This window comes from Triticum urartu, chromosome 2 (assembly GCF_003073215.2).
Source record: "Triticum urartu cultivar G1812 chromosome 2, Tu2.1, whole genome shotgun sequence".
Taxonomy (NCBI): Eukaryota; Viridiplantae; Streptophyta; class Magnoliopsida; order Poales; family Poaceae; genus Triticum; species Triticum urartu.
The window spans coordinates 675,916,916-675,931,865 of NC_053023.1; the positions used below are offsets into that span (position 1 = coordinate 675,916,916).

General features: G+C 46.0%; 1 protein-coding gene and 1 pseudogene across 1 annotated transcript; both read right to left on the minus strand.

Annotated features, from left to right (window-relative positions):
* Positions 1–6,913: 6,913 nt before the first annotated feature.
* On the minus strand, positions 6,914–8,625 carry LOC125537816 (annotated as a pseudogene).
* A 947-nt stretch (positions 8,626–9,572) lies between these two features.
* On the minus strand, positions 9,573–10,961 carry LOC125534021 (heavy metal-associated isoprenylated plant protein 4-like). The gene is made up of 4 exons (XM_048697329.1): positions 10,737–10,961; positions 10,478–10,653; positions 10,284–10,368; positions 9,573–10,177 (listed from the first exon to the last, which is right to left on the minus strand). Exons 1-4 carry the CDS (start codon positions 10,858–10,860, stop codon positions 9,642–9,644), a joined length of 921 nt encoding a protein of 306 aa, XP_048553286.1. The 5' UTR covers positions 10,861–10,961; the 3' UTR covers positions 9,573–9,641.
* Between the last annotated feature and the right edge of the window lie 3,989 nt (positions 10,962–14,950).

Sequence of the window (14,950 nt, forward strand, 5' to 3'; positions counted from 1 at the left end):
CATGTTTTCTTCACAGATTACAACCCCTATGACTCTGCTCGCCTTAGAAGGAAGCGCTTCTAGACTGCTAGCCAAGCAAACTTGTATTCTTTGTTGCTTTTCAATAAAGACAAAATCTTTGACCATGAGCATATTCCTCACGTGGACATGGAATCACTGCCCTGCTTCGCGCCAGTCCTCAGTGTTCTTCATGACGCTGGGCTAATTAACTTTTGCGCGGATATTGTTGATTAGAATGAAGAGCTAATTCTTCAGTTCTATGCGACGATGCACATCAAAGGAGAAGCTGGAGATGTGAACACTTAGGTATTGGACTGGATGACAGAGAACACACATTTCAAAGCACCAGCCTCTGAATTACTTCATGCCCTGCATGTCAGTCCTCCCCTTGAAGGCGCTCGTTGCATCTATCATGAACCTGAACTCACTGCTCACTACATGCAAGTGTTGATGAAGCCGCTGAAGCCCGGCCAAGCTCCAAGGACCAAATTCCTCATGAAGGAATTGTTGTTTGTGCCTAGAACTGTCTATCGCATTCTGACAAACACATTGAGTCCAATCAAAGGCCACGATTCAAATGATGAAGAAGTTGTTGGCATCATGAAGAATCTGCTATTCAATATCATACATGGCATTCCTATCAACTACCATGATTTCTTCATGAGGACTCTGGCAAATGTTGCCCTCTCTCCATTTGATTTGAAGCCTTATGCTCCTTGGATTATGAGATTCCTCAGAACTAGGTCTTCACTCAACTACAAGGCTGATTTTCAGAATCATGTCAGTTACTTGCCCCCCATTGAAGTCCTCAAGAGGACATTTTCCTCATCTGATGAAAAGGGCAAGGCTACTGCAATTATTGATGAAGGCATTCGTCCATTGGATGGTCTATTCTGAAAAGTTGCATCCTACTCCACCAATGATGACTCTACCACTCATGACTCTACCGCAAATGCATCAAAGCAAAATCCTCAAGGCACAGCTCCAAGGGTGATGACTGATCGTGAGCTTCTCCTCAGTCTTCACCAGAAGATCGATCGCAACCACAAATGGGTTAAGCGTCAGTATGGTTCTATTCTTCACAACATGACTGCCACACACAATGTAGTGAAGAAAAACCATTACTACCTCCATGAAGTCTTCGGTCACACCTGGGTTGTTTTGTCACATCTGTATGGTGAAGATGATCTGAAGCAAATGGGTTTCAAGCAGGACTTTGAATGGTCTCAGCCGCCACCGGCGAACAAATTCAAGAAGACTAAAGTTCCTTCCTTGGTAGCCAGCTCATATTCTTCATCACGCGCGATAGATGAACATGAAGACTTGGACGACACTGCAGCAGGCCCTACTTCAACAACCGACCCCAACAATGCTGGCGCTCCTTCATCGACTTAGTGATGATATTCTTCAGGGGCGTTAGTCCTCATTTTTCGTCCCTTTTGGTCATTTGATGACAAAGGGGGAGAAAATTGAGTTAGTCTTCAAGCGAGTCTACTTATATGGGTGTTTTTTTTCTAAGTTACAACTCTTGTTCTTTTGAAGACTTTGCTGGATTGAGTTGTAAACTTAAACCCGATGGTGGTCTGATACTTTTGTTGTGTTCTTCTGCATGCTTATTCCTCATATATGTTAATGCACGCATGCTGAATTACTTCAGTCACCATATTTCATCATGCATTTCAAATTCTTCATATTATTTGTTAAATGCGTGTCTGGATTACAGGATATAGGGGAGATCTCCATGATTCTACTCTTCAAGTGTGCATTGCTTCAAAAGCTAATTCCTCACTATGCACATCTTCAGGGGGTGTTCTTCTATATCTTGCAATCAAATTCCTCAATCTCAGTATTTACACTTCATATGTTTATCCCCGTTGTAAACTTAACCTATATTGTCATCAATCACTAAAAAGGGGGAGATTGTAAGTGCATCTAGTGCCCCTTAGTGATTTTGGTGTATTGAAGACTTATAGGTTAAGGGACTGATGTGTTTGTGAGTGTACACAGGTCTATAAGTCTATGAGGAATTTGATATTTACAGAGAAAGTTGACCCCTGAAAATGAAGTTCTTTGAATGAAGACTTTGGATTTCTGAAGACTTTCTGAAGACTTTAAAGTGAAGAAATTGGTGTGATCCTGAAGACTTGGTATTCATTCGAGGAACATGAAGCGTGAAGAATTTTGTTTTCATAGTTTCATTTTCTCTTTCTTGAGTCATAGGAAACACCATACTGTTAAAGGGGGTCAAGGAAATACTAAGGAAAAATTTCCAAGTGATGCTCAACTCAAAATCCTACACCTACCAATCCTTTCAAGTGAAGCCATTGGAAATCTCATACAGTTCAGTCAAATTTCTTCAGTGATAGAGACGAAGCTCTTCTGGTCTCTGAGGAATATGTTCTGACTAAGGAGTTAGGGATTCGCCAGTGCGAATTGCCTACAAGTGAGGAACATGATAGCCTTGAGGAATTTGTTAGTCAAATTTCCGACCGTTGCTGTGCTACGCGCCAGCTGTCCCAAAATATCCTTCCACCTAACGGTCATATCATTGAAGGGCATTTATGTCTTATCATGTTGGGCTGCTCCCTAGGCTATAAATAGCTGCCCCCTACAACCACTAGCTGGTTGGCTGCTCCGAGAGAAACTGACACTTGTCATTTGAGAGCATCCCATCCTCCGAGGACTTTGAGCGAAAATCATCAAGTGAGGAAAACCCAAACACAAACACCTTCAAACCCAAAGTGATTGAGCATCACTGAAGAGATTGATCATGCGTGGATCCGACGCTTGTTACCTTTGAAGACTGTGCATCTTCCAGACGGTTAGGCGTCATGGTCTAGAGAATCCAAGAGGAAATTATGGATCGCCGAGTGACCGAGTTTGTGAAGGTTTGAAAGTCACCTGAAGACTTACCACGAGTGATTGGGCGAGGTCTGTGTGACCTTAGCTCAAGGGAATACAGTGAGGACTAAGTGTCCTGAGCTGCGTGTTCAGGACTGTGTGTCCTCAGGTTTAAATACCTAACCGCCTAACTAGACGTACAACTGTCACAGCAGTTGGAACTGGTCTACCAAATCATTGTCTTCACCGAGCTAACCGGTTCCATTTCCTCAACCCTTCCATTTCCACATTTATGTGTTGTGTGCTTGTTCATATCTGTTTGAAGACTTTGACTGAAGACTTTCTCTATTTCCTCAGCTCAATTTCTTCAGTATGTTTGTCTTCATTCTATTTATCATGTGTTTACGCTTTCGGTACTCTGTGCTTGTTTTCATTTCATCATGAAGTCCATGCTCATGCCCTGTTCTATTTACTTCTGAGTACTTATTCCGCTGCAAGTAGTTATTCTCTTAGGAATTTCCCCACCCTGAAATTCCTCAGTGAAGAATTCATAAAAATCTCCTATTCACCCCCCTCTAGTGGACTTAATGTGCTTTCAATGACGACGGCAATGGATCCCCCTCTCAAGAGCCCAGAATAGTCTCCAGATCAGCCCTCCCGATGAAGAACAGGAGGTGCCGGCGACTCCGTGTCGTAAAACTTGATGATTCCTTATCTCTTTTTTTCTCGCAAAGACGGTGCTTATGGACTTGGAGGTAGGGCAAACGGAGGTTTACGGGGCCCACAAGCTCACCGGGCACCCCCGTAGGGGGCGCACCCCTGAGCTTGTTGCTCATAGGTGGCCCCCTCTGGTAACTCTTTGTGCCAGTATATTTTATTAATTCCAAAATAATTCTTCGTATAATTTCATCCAATTCCGGGAACTTTTTATTTCCGCTCACAAAAAAACACCCAAGTATTTATGCTAAAAAATGCGTCAGTCCGGGTTAGTTTCATTCAAATCATATAAATTAGAGTAAAAAACAAGAGCAAAAGTGTTTGAAAAAGTAGATACGTTGGAGATGTATCAGTGACATCTCAAGGAGAATGGGGTGAGCCCTCATGGTGTTGGTGTGCCTTCGTGGTAACACCCACCCCTCCAACCATGACTAGCTTCCATCCAAGTGAACATCGAGATACATCCTCGTCGTGATAGTTTTGGTTACCCTAACCCTAGCCCTCACTTGTGGTTTACTTTGGTCACTTGCACTTGCTATCATATTGTGTCATTTTCTCACCATATTATTACTAACATCTATTGCTAGAATAATTGACTCATGTTAGAAATTGTTAGGCTCACATTTATATTCGTCACTTGCCTAAAATTGCTAATAAGTAATTAAAATTTGTAATCGTACATATTCACCCCCACGCATCTAGGTCCATCTCATCCTTTCACCATGCCAATATAAATTTTCAAATAACAAATATATATGACATAAATATATCCTTTTCTCCAAGCTCCCTAGGAATAGGGAGCTAGGGTTGATAGGGGCTCCGTGTGTACCAGTTGTTCCTCGCATGGGCCTGCATGTTAGTTATTCAGGTCATATCTTGCTAAAACGTTTAATAAATTACCATTTTTATGTGCTCTATTATATAGATGTGAGAATCTTGCAATCGCGGTGTAGCTCACAATTGTGGTTTTAACATATTATTTGGTGACACCACACTTTGAATTCATGATCTAGTTACCTAATCATGATAATATTACACTCTAGATCCATCTATCATATTATTTATTTTATTCATATACTCTAAAGGGATTTACCAAGTTTTGTGAATATTTAAGAAACTATGAAGAAATACCATAAAATACACACTAACGGTTGTATGTTGAGTAATGCTATAATTTTGTTTTCTTTGATTTACAGTCAATTTTATCTTAATAAAATATTATCTCAAACAATATTTAAAAATATAAAAGACCAACAAAACATAGTTAGCATTTTGGTCAAGAAAATTTATTTCCAAAGATCAGTACTAGAGTTGAATGATAGATATGTAACTTATCATATATGCATAGTTATATTCGTTCCATAAGTTAGGCTTAAAAATATTATTTAAAATGTGGTGAAAATATATATATGGAAGTAATACTTTCGGTGCTATGTAAAGAGGTTTAGTATAATGAATATAGATTGATTCCTGCTCTAATGCCTCAACATCACGACTGGCGCTGATGCCGGAGAAGGTCTGATGCGGTAAACTATTAAATAGGCGATCCCCCTAGACGAAGGAAGAGCCATCCCCACGATGTTTGACGCATGTATATAAACAAAGAGCTCACGATGCACCCAATGTGTGGTGTGCACATGTAGGAGAACAAAGATCCTCAGTCGACTGAAACACAAACGGTGTGTACTAACAAGTTGTCCACGTCGACCCATTAGTGAAGGAGTCGACAGATTGTCCCCATGACAGTTGGCCAGTTGGCCCAGAACATTGTTCCTCAATGTTGTGATCTAAAACTCCAGATACCGAGAATCCAGTACATTGTTGCCTGGAATCGTCGTGAAGTTGTCCACAAACATACGCGGACAATCGTGTTGGGACACCGACATCCCCGAGAAGAGCCCAAACATGGTGACGGTAATGACGACCATAGCGAGCAATGCGAGAACTGGGATGTGTCGGTGGCCAGCGGCATACCATATGAAGGTGTACATGTCGTACAACTCGACGAGGACGCCAACACTATTCACTGACATCACCGGGATGTTCGGTATCTCGTTGATGGTAGAGATGTCGTAGATCAACAACATTGCTCAGTTGAACATGACGGTCATGTAGGAGTATGACTCTGTATATCCAATAGAATAGAAGATGTAAATGTATACATAACTAACTTTCACATCACCAAGACCTAAAAACGCTCCTTCGACGGATGACGTAGATGTAAAATAATCACATCATTTCTTTCAAGTGATGCAAAATACAACACTTGCAGATGAAAATTTGCATCAAAAGCCGCCTCATGATGTAAAATCTGCACCCGCGCGCCAACCGTCAATAGCTAGTTCCTTTCTTCACCACCATCGCGCGACCACCTCCTCTCCTCCCACCGCACAACCGTTGTTGTGCCACCCGCCCACCACACCGCCCTACCGTCAAATCCGGAATGTCCACCGCCCTCGCCACCGTTTCCACTGCATCTCCAACACCCCTCGCCTTCAAATCAGTCGGCCGCTTTTCGGCCATCGTGCCGCCGCCCGATTTGAACTCCAACATCGCCCGGCCGGCCTCCCGCCTCCGCCCACCAACCGTCGCCTCACTCGCCACTGCCATGTCGCCGAAGAGACTCGAAGAGCAAGACCGGCTTCTTCGGATGCGGGCGAAGCCTTCAGGAACTACGATGTCGAGTTTCACTGTGACGACTATAGCTACTGGATCGACACCTTCGAGTACTCGGAGGTGGCCATGTGTGCGTACGGCATCGCAGCTTGGTGTTTCGGCCGGCCAAGGCACGAGATGAATTTTCCGAAGATCGAAACCCAAGCGGATATCAGAGTTCATCAGGCCGAACAATGTCAAGATTCTATGAATGGAGGAGAGAAGAAGAAGTCGGCGATTCTCGTTGCTCTCGGTGATAGCGACGACGTGGCGATAGCGAGGTTTGCGAGTGAGCATCCGGAGTATGTCCACGCCGAGCGCGAGTCCTTCTGGAAGCGCAAGGTTGAGCAGAAGAACCAGGGAGTTGAAGAAGGAGGAGGAAGCCGGCTCCTCGATGGTGATCCCCGTCGAGTCTGACTCGCCGAAATGGCCTGACTCCGAGGAGGAGGACGACGAGTGCGATGACCCAACAAGCAGGAGTTCTGGGAGCAGTTCAAGAGCGGCGACAAGTAGACTAATGGAGATGCTCTCAGGAACATCGGTCTGCTTCACGGTACACATGCACAAATCTTTCTCTAATAATAAAGCACGGATTGACTTTGTCGGGTTCACCGTCACAATACGCTTTCTTCTTATGTCATAATACGCATTTACAATTTTTATAGACAAAATCATAATATAAACGAGGTGGTACTAATTACTTGGTGTCTATAATTGATCCCAACACACTTAAAACTTCCGTTCGTTCACGGGCTCGGGCCGTCGCTGCCTATTGGGCCTGCGCAAGCAGTTTTGGAAGGAATCAGATTGTATCGTATTCGGCGCCTTCCCCAGGCGCCTCCATATATGACCAGCCCTCGCCGCTTGTCGATTCCGCACTCGCCCGTCCCCAAAAAATCCCCAACCGCAGGCACCCCTGGCTCTGGCGCGATTTCGAAGCCTCCTCTGGTCTTGAAGATTGGAAGGCCGCCGATCTACCGGCTCTGCTGCTGCTGCAAATCGAACCCAGATCCACGCACCCCTTGAGCTCCTCCAGGTAGTCGTCCGTCAGGCTCCTTGGCACGCCCCACCCCAGAATCCCTGGCGCCCGCTCCGGCGCCGTCTGGGGCCCCGTCTTCCCCGGCGAGCACCACCGGTCACGCCCTCCGTGGCCATGCTGCCTCCCACTGCGCATCGCACCATACCTCCTCTGCCCCGGGGCTGCTCTTGACCCAGCGGTTACGGCTGCGTCGGTGGGTAGGCGGGGGCGTCCGCGGATGCCGGGTGCAAGGAGAATAAGGACAAGGAGCCCGCCGTGGCCGCTGGCGTGGCGGTTGTGGAGCAGGGGTGCGGGAATCCCGACGAAGAAGGGGCCATGGCCGCCGCGGAACTCCTCCTAGCAGTGCATGGGCGTGTGCCCGCCATGGCCCCGCCGTCGGGCTCCCGGAAGCGCGCAGATGAGTAGAAGCCCTCCGCCATGGCCAGTGAAATGCGGGGGAGCGAGGAGGATTCGGCGGCACGCGCGGGTACGGGGATCTCCCGGCGGTGGTGAGTGCAGGCGGCAGTTCTGGAAATCGGGATGGGGGAGTTTTCCGGAAGGAAGGAAGAGATTCGCTACCAACGAGGGCGCTGATCTCTACTACCAAAGCCGACGTGTTACTTCTAAAAAACCGCCCACGTGTTAGCTAGCGGGCACGCGTGTTGAGTTTTCAACACTTAGACGTGTTAGCTAGCGAGGGTGTCACCAAATCTCTCCGAGACGTGTTAGCGCACATATGTGTTTATTTTCTTACTGAATTTGATTCTATGCTACATATTTTTATTTTAAGGTTTAAATTAACTCTGTTTATGTCTTATTCGCAAAAAAAAAATCTTGTTCTCTCCCTCACGAACTCATACCGACTATGTGGAGGCGAAAACTAAAAAGGAAACAAGCATCATATATACATGGATAAGGATTAGACAATGTCTGACAAAGGCTTATATGCTCGCACTTTCAATAAAGCTAGAAAAAAGGAAATTATGATTAGCCCTGAATTGAGGTACAACAGACTAAGTAAAACAAGAAGTTAGAATGTCTATACGACAGGACATCGCGGTGTTAACACATCGTGCATGCCTGGACGTCGGACGAAGTATACTATATTTTTATTATCCGATGTGGATAACTCAATAGAAGCATTGCGTGTGCGGTATTATTATTTTTACCATTATGGTAATCTAAAGATAAGGTTGTTCATCCGATTTAGTTGACTAGGATTCACTTCCCAAGTTTCGAACTAGTGCCCCAAGGACTTCTATCGTTAATTGATTCATCATTTTTGTTATCATCAAACTTATCATCTATCTGTCTAGCCTGATTAATGATAATTGACGTTTGCTTTACAGCGAAGCACGTCAACTCTTTTTTCTCCCATTGCAACGCACGGGCATGTTTGCTAGTCTATACCTAATGGGGGTATTGCTTCTGGTGGTACATCATGGAAATTGCCTCCAAAGTTGCAAAATATTACCCACCAATGTCAAGTGATTAAAAAACGTTTCACACAGGCAATCCCCTGCCTGGGCCGGCCCATGCAGTAGGGACCTCCTATACTATACTTTGCGCACTGGGAGCATCGCACCCGTTTGGGCCGGCCCATGTCCGGATGGCCTGTTTTTAAAATTTTCATTTTTCATTTTTTTTCGTTTCATTTTTCCTACTTTAAATAATTTGAGACTTCAAATATGTTCCAAAAATTAAAAAAAGAATTTTTAAATAAATAATTTAATAAATCATAAAATATTTTTTTGATTCAAAAAATGTTCACTATTTTCTAAAAAATGTTTTTTATTCAAAAAATAAATTTTTAGGAAATCAAAAAATGTTCATGATTTTTGAAAAAGTTCATGTATTAAAAAATGTTAATGAAATTGAACAAAATGTTGCCAATTCAAAAAATGATCATGAAAGGAAAAATATCCCAAAAATTCAAAAACAACGTGACATACAAAATAGTTTATTCATTCATAAAATGTTCGTTGATTCAAAAAGTGATCATGCATTTCAAATAATGTCCGTTTATATCAAAAAGTTTTTCATTAAATCAAAATAATGTTCATGAATTTAAAAAATAGTACCACCAATTTCCAAAAAAATGTTCGCCGATTCAAGAAATTTGTTTTAAAAATGTTCACAATTTTTTTAAAAAAACAAATATTATAAAATGTTCATGAATTCAAAAAATGTTCATGAATTCAAAAAATGTTCTCGATTTCAGTAAAATGTTCGAAAATTTGTAGAAGTGTTCACACCCTTGTACATTTCGTTTTTTCCCCTTCTAATATATCGACATGCAAGGTTTTTTCGTGTTTGCAAAAATAAATAAAAACGAAGAGTGTAGTTCAGTGGTGTTCTTATTTAGAATTTCAACACATTCGCCATAAATAGCCTACAAAATACAAACACTCTACATGACGGAGCATCCATTGGGGTTGTCGTGACTGAGGAAGTCAACAGGGTGCGAGCAATGCAAGAAGGACGTGTCCTGGTACCCTCTGAGCTCAGAGTACGTACTGTATGACCCACAGCCACCATCGTAGCCATGACCGTAATAACCACCACCGCCACCGTAGCCGTGCCCGTGGCCATAACCGTAACCACCACCACCACCGCACGGCGAGAAGCTGTCGCCGCCGCAGCGGTGCGACGGGTGCGAGTAGTCGGCGAAGTGCGGGTGCGTGCAGGGGAGGAAGTAGGGGGCCACCACCTCCTTGATCTTCTCTATAACCTCTGCAACCTCTTCGACCACCTTCTCGACCACCTCCTCTTTCTTCTTCTTCACCACGACCGTCTCCTCCACGATGCGCACCGTCGTCTCCACCTTGTCGATGACGCAGTGCTTGCGCGTCCTCTGGTAGATGTACTTGGTCAGCTTCTTCTCCTCGATGACGCCTTCAATGACACAAGTGTTCTTGCCCAAGTCCGTCTTGGCAGCGTAAATATCTGCATTAGTCGATAATTAATTAGCATGTGCACGTATCAATATAGATGCAAGATCACCCGCAAAAAAAACATAGATACAGGACGAATTTGTGAGAGGGGAAATTACGCTTGTGCTCAAGTAGGATCTCTCTGACCATGACTGCGCAGTCCGGACAGTGCAAGGGAACCTTCACGGTTATGATCTTGATCTCCTGCATTATGAAACGGGAAAAGGGATGAATGGTGCACATAAACGAAACGCATTTACAACTTACAAGGTGGTTTTCACTTTTCAGATAGAGAGATTGTCTGTTTAATTACCTCTTTCGTGCTCTTGACCTCGGTGATTATCTCCTTAGGGGGAGGTGGGGGAGGTATGTACTCGACGTTCCTCCTGCATCCCTTGGACACCTTCACCCTGAGCTTCTCCTCGTCGAACCCGACGCCCCTCACCGTCACCTTCCCTGACCCCGCGTCCAGTTTCACCTCCTGAACCCCTGCAGCACACCACGCACGCCCCCAGCCCGCCGGTGTCAGTCAGTATGCTATGCTATAAAAACAGAAACTGAGAAGCACGTACCGTGGAACTCGGTGAACTGCGTCTCGATGTCGCGAGCGCATTGCCCGCAGTGGACGTGCACCTTGTACACGGCCGTCTTCAGCTCCACCACCTTGGTCTCCTCGACCTTGGTTTCTCCCCCCATGGCGACTCTATCCCTCAGCCGGTGCTACTACGGAGTGCTAGCTAGGCAATGCACTAAAAAGAGTGGATGCTGCGATGCATAACGCATTCAAGGGGTTAATGTGCGCGGCTCCAGGAGTAGGCTTCAGGTGTGAGGTGGGTGCGTGTGCACGCAGGGTGTGTGTTTGTTGGAGAGTTGTTGGAGGTGGTTCGCGTCACTTGTTTTCTTGTTTTGCTTTTTTGAGTCGGGGTTCACATCCCTTGTTGATGGTTGAGAAAAAACGGCTCGGAGGATCGGGATCGATCCACTTCGCATGCACTTCGAGCGTGGAGGTATGTGTTCGTCCGGGACGTGAGTGACGACGTGCCGTGGGTTTTGTCAATCCAAACTCGTGGTTCGCCAAGAATGTTTCCCCCAAGTGGTTGGGCTGTCGTGTGATCGACCGCGCGCGCGCGCTTCACGGCGGGTCAACTTTTAGCACAAGCTAATTGATTAGTGTACACTTCGCCTACGTCGACGTGCCATCGTCTGCTGGTTAAAGTATTCATGATTGACCTACCAAGGCGAAAACGTTGACGGCTCCAAGTCGACGCTGCGATCAGCGGTGTTTTTTTTATAACAGCGGACGGCAAAGTTCTATGCTGACGGCAACCATCGGCGAAAGTAGAAGTCGGGCCGGATAAAAACAGAGAAAACTCAAAATGTAGATTATCAAAATGTTCTTTTTTCAGACCATGCATGTGAACATTGTAAAGAAGAAGAAAGCCAGAAAGGGTCGAAATCCAAGTCAACATCAGTACTAAGCATGGAGGCACGATAACGTCCATGCTAGCACGGGCTCTCCTCCTCCTCCTCAGGAAAAACCTTCTTTCTCCTCCCGCCGGCGTCGGTCTACCTCGCATCAAATGGCCTTTGGGCTATGGAGGTGCGGAGGATCTCAGCCCCTCACCGGCAGGAGGGACTCCGATGTCATTTTTGTTAGGTTCGGCGTCTTGGTTGGAGTTGTGTACTGGTAGTGATGTCTCTCGGTAAGAATAATGTTTCCCACGTCTGATTTCCGTCCCCCACTGAATTCAAATAATATCTTCCACGTCTGATCTCCGTCCCGATGGTGCGTTCGGCATCGTCGGAGGACATGTAAAGGTGTGTCACCGTCGGATCACACGGTACCTATTTGGATCCAGTTTTCGTTCGTCTTTGTTCGTGTGATTACAGGTTTGATCTTTTTGATCTACGACTCAATTCATCGGCAATGGTTGTTGTTCCGGTGCTCTGTTCTTTTGGGGCCTTAATATAACGACTTCCCAACCGTCTACTATAACAATGTTTGTCCGGCTCAGGTAAGGGAAGGGCGATGATGGCGGCGCGCTTTTGGCTCGCTTCAATGTTTGTAGTCATCGCTAGATGGCCATGAACCTAATCATAATTTTTATTACATCTAGTTTTCTTTGGACTGCCATGATTAATTATGAATAGATCGGCAAATTCTCTAGTAAAAAATTCAAGTCAACAATGAGTACACAAGCGCTGACGACCGGAAACAAAAACGACTATGCAATCTAAGAGCCAGCCCAAGGAAACAAGAAACAAAAATAGACAAGAAAGAACATGCCCACTAAGAGCATCTACAGCCACAGTCACCTAATTTGACCTCCTATACGCCCGCGAACGCGTCTGGACGCGTCCGTTGAAGGTGACCGGGCGCACCTCATTTCTTCTGTTCCACAGCTGCATCCCTCCTATGGTGTACCCCAAATTCATACAAAACCATGCAAACGATGTTCCTACGTACTTGAGCGTATAACGTAGCAATCCGGCATAGAACATAGTCCGATACAAAAGATGTGGGCCGAGTTCATCACTTAACAATACTAAAAATCAACTAAAACCGGCAGGGGAGGGGATTTCACAATTCTCTCCATGTTGGACGCTTCCCTTAGGGTCTCGGCGGCTGGACTCGGCGTAGGCGTCAGCTGCTACGGGCGCGTTGTTGTCGTCGTCGCTATCTGAAGCGGAGGAGGATGAGGACAAGGTGATGATGCATGCCATGCGACGGGCTTCGCGAAACTGCTCCTCCCGGAGCCGTGCTACTCCCTCCGCCGTTCTCGCCTGCTGCCTCGCCAACCGCTCCGACTCCTCCAGCGCCACGCGGAGCGTCTTCGCATCTTTGCGGCGACGATGTCAGGCGTCCGTCTCCGCGGATATGTACGAGCGGCGGATGGCGGTGCGGAGGTCCTCGTCGTCGTTGCTGGCCTGGGGAAGTGGTTGTGGCACGGATCTGCTCGATCCTCCGTTGGATTCGTGGCTGAGCCGCCTCTGCTGCATGCTTCTTTGTGAGCGGATACGCGTGGCCCACGGACTTCGGTTGCGGTTCCGCCAGCAACAACACCCAGCAGCGCCCCGGAGGGGCGGGTGCGGGCGGTGATGGGTGCCGCCTGGCAGGGGCCGGAACCCACCCGGCCAGCCGCCGACACCCCGAAAGAGGAGTTGCCGCCCCGATTCAGCAGCGAGTGGTGGAGGGCAATGCAGAGCGTTAACTCCTCCTCGTTGGGCGCGGACGAGCCATCAGAATCCCCGGCGGCCTTGAGCCACTCCAGTAGGTTGGATTTACTCTCGGACATGGTGGGCAGGGGAAGACGAAGTGGATTTGGGGGAGAAGTGGAGAGGTCGAGAGAGTACAAACTGACTTTAACTAGAGTTTGCTCGTCGGACGTCATATATATGTGGGGGCTGGAATGGGGTCATTGCGGGCCATAGCGGACCAGGCCGACATGGCGAGCATGCCCAGGTGCACCCGGGCGCCCCCATATCCGCCCCCATATTTGGGCTGGATATGAGGGGTGCCGGTTAGCCCGGGCGTTTGCGGCCCGTTTGAAACGCCCGCCTAGGTCATTTTTTTGTGACTGGGCGAGCCGCTCGGGCGTTTGAGGAGAGTTTGGGGCTCTCGGTTGTAGATGCTCTAAGGGCATCTCCAATGTCGTCTCCTAAAATGGACACAGTATCTATCGTAGACTGGTTCGGACTCGTCTGTGGATATGGATACAGGAGGAGGTGTTCATCCAACCACATCCCCTAAATGTCCATTGATGATGGCTTGAAGCTATGTCGGTATTTCTCCAAAGAGGAAGGGATGATGCAGCACAGCGGCGGTAGGTATTTCCCTCATATATGAAATCAAGTTTATCGAACCAGTAGGAGGACCAAGCAACAACACGTAAACATCACCAGCACACAAATAACAAATACTCGCAACCCGAGGTGTAAAAGAGGTTGTCAATTCCATTCGGGTAAAGGTGCCACAAATTAGCAAACGGACGTGAGAGAGTTGTAAATATTGATAGATCGAACGCCAAATAAAATAAATTGCAGCAAGGTATTTTTGTAATTTTGGGTTTAATAGATCTGAAAATAAAAGTAAAGGAAAATAGATCGCAAAGGCAAATAATATGAGAAAGAGACCCGGGGGCCGTAGGATTCACTAGTGGCTTCTCTCGAGAAAAATAGCAAATGGCGGGTGAACAAATTACTATTGGGATATTGATAGAACTTCAAATACTCATGACGATATCCAGGCAATGATCATTATATAGGCATCCCGTCCAAGATTAATAGACCGACTCCTGCCTGCATCTACTACTATTACTCCATACATCGACCGCTATCCAGCATGCATCTAGTGTATTAAGTTCATGAAGAAACAGAGTAATGCAATAAGAACGATGGCCTGATGTAGACAAGATCTATTTATGTAGAAATATACCCCGTCGTTTTATCCTTAGTAGCAATGATACATACATATCGATTCCCCTTCTGTCACTGGGATCAAGCACCGTAAGATCGAACCCACTACAAAGCATATCTTCCTATTGCAAGATAAATAGATCAAGTTGGCCAAACAAAACCCAATATATCGAAGAAGAAATACGAGGCTATAAGCAATCATGCATATAAAAGATCAAAGAAACTCAAATAATTTTCATGGATAAAAAGAGATAGATTTGATCATAAACACAAAGTTCATCGAATCCCAACAAACACACCGCAAAAGAGTTACATCATATGGATCTCCAAGAGACCATTGTATTGAGAATCAAACGAGAGAGAGGAACCC

What these genes read in the sequence shown, in the direction of transcription:
- LOC125534021 (XM_048697329.1), bottom strand. Translation starts at nt 10,860, where the DNA reads ATGGGGGGAGAAACCAAGGTCGAGGAGACCAAGGTGGTGGAGCTGAAG. An exon ending in AGGTCAAGAGCACGAAAGAG is followed by an intron (nt 10,369 to 10,477) that starts GTAATTAAACAG and finishes TTCATAATGCAG; the next exon opens with GAGATCAAGATCATAACCGT. An exon ending in GATCCTACTTGAGCACAAGC is followed by an intron (nt 10,178 to 10,283) that starts GTAATTTCCCCT and finishes CGACTAATGCAG; the next exon opens with ATATTTACGCTGCCAAGACG.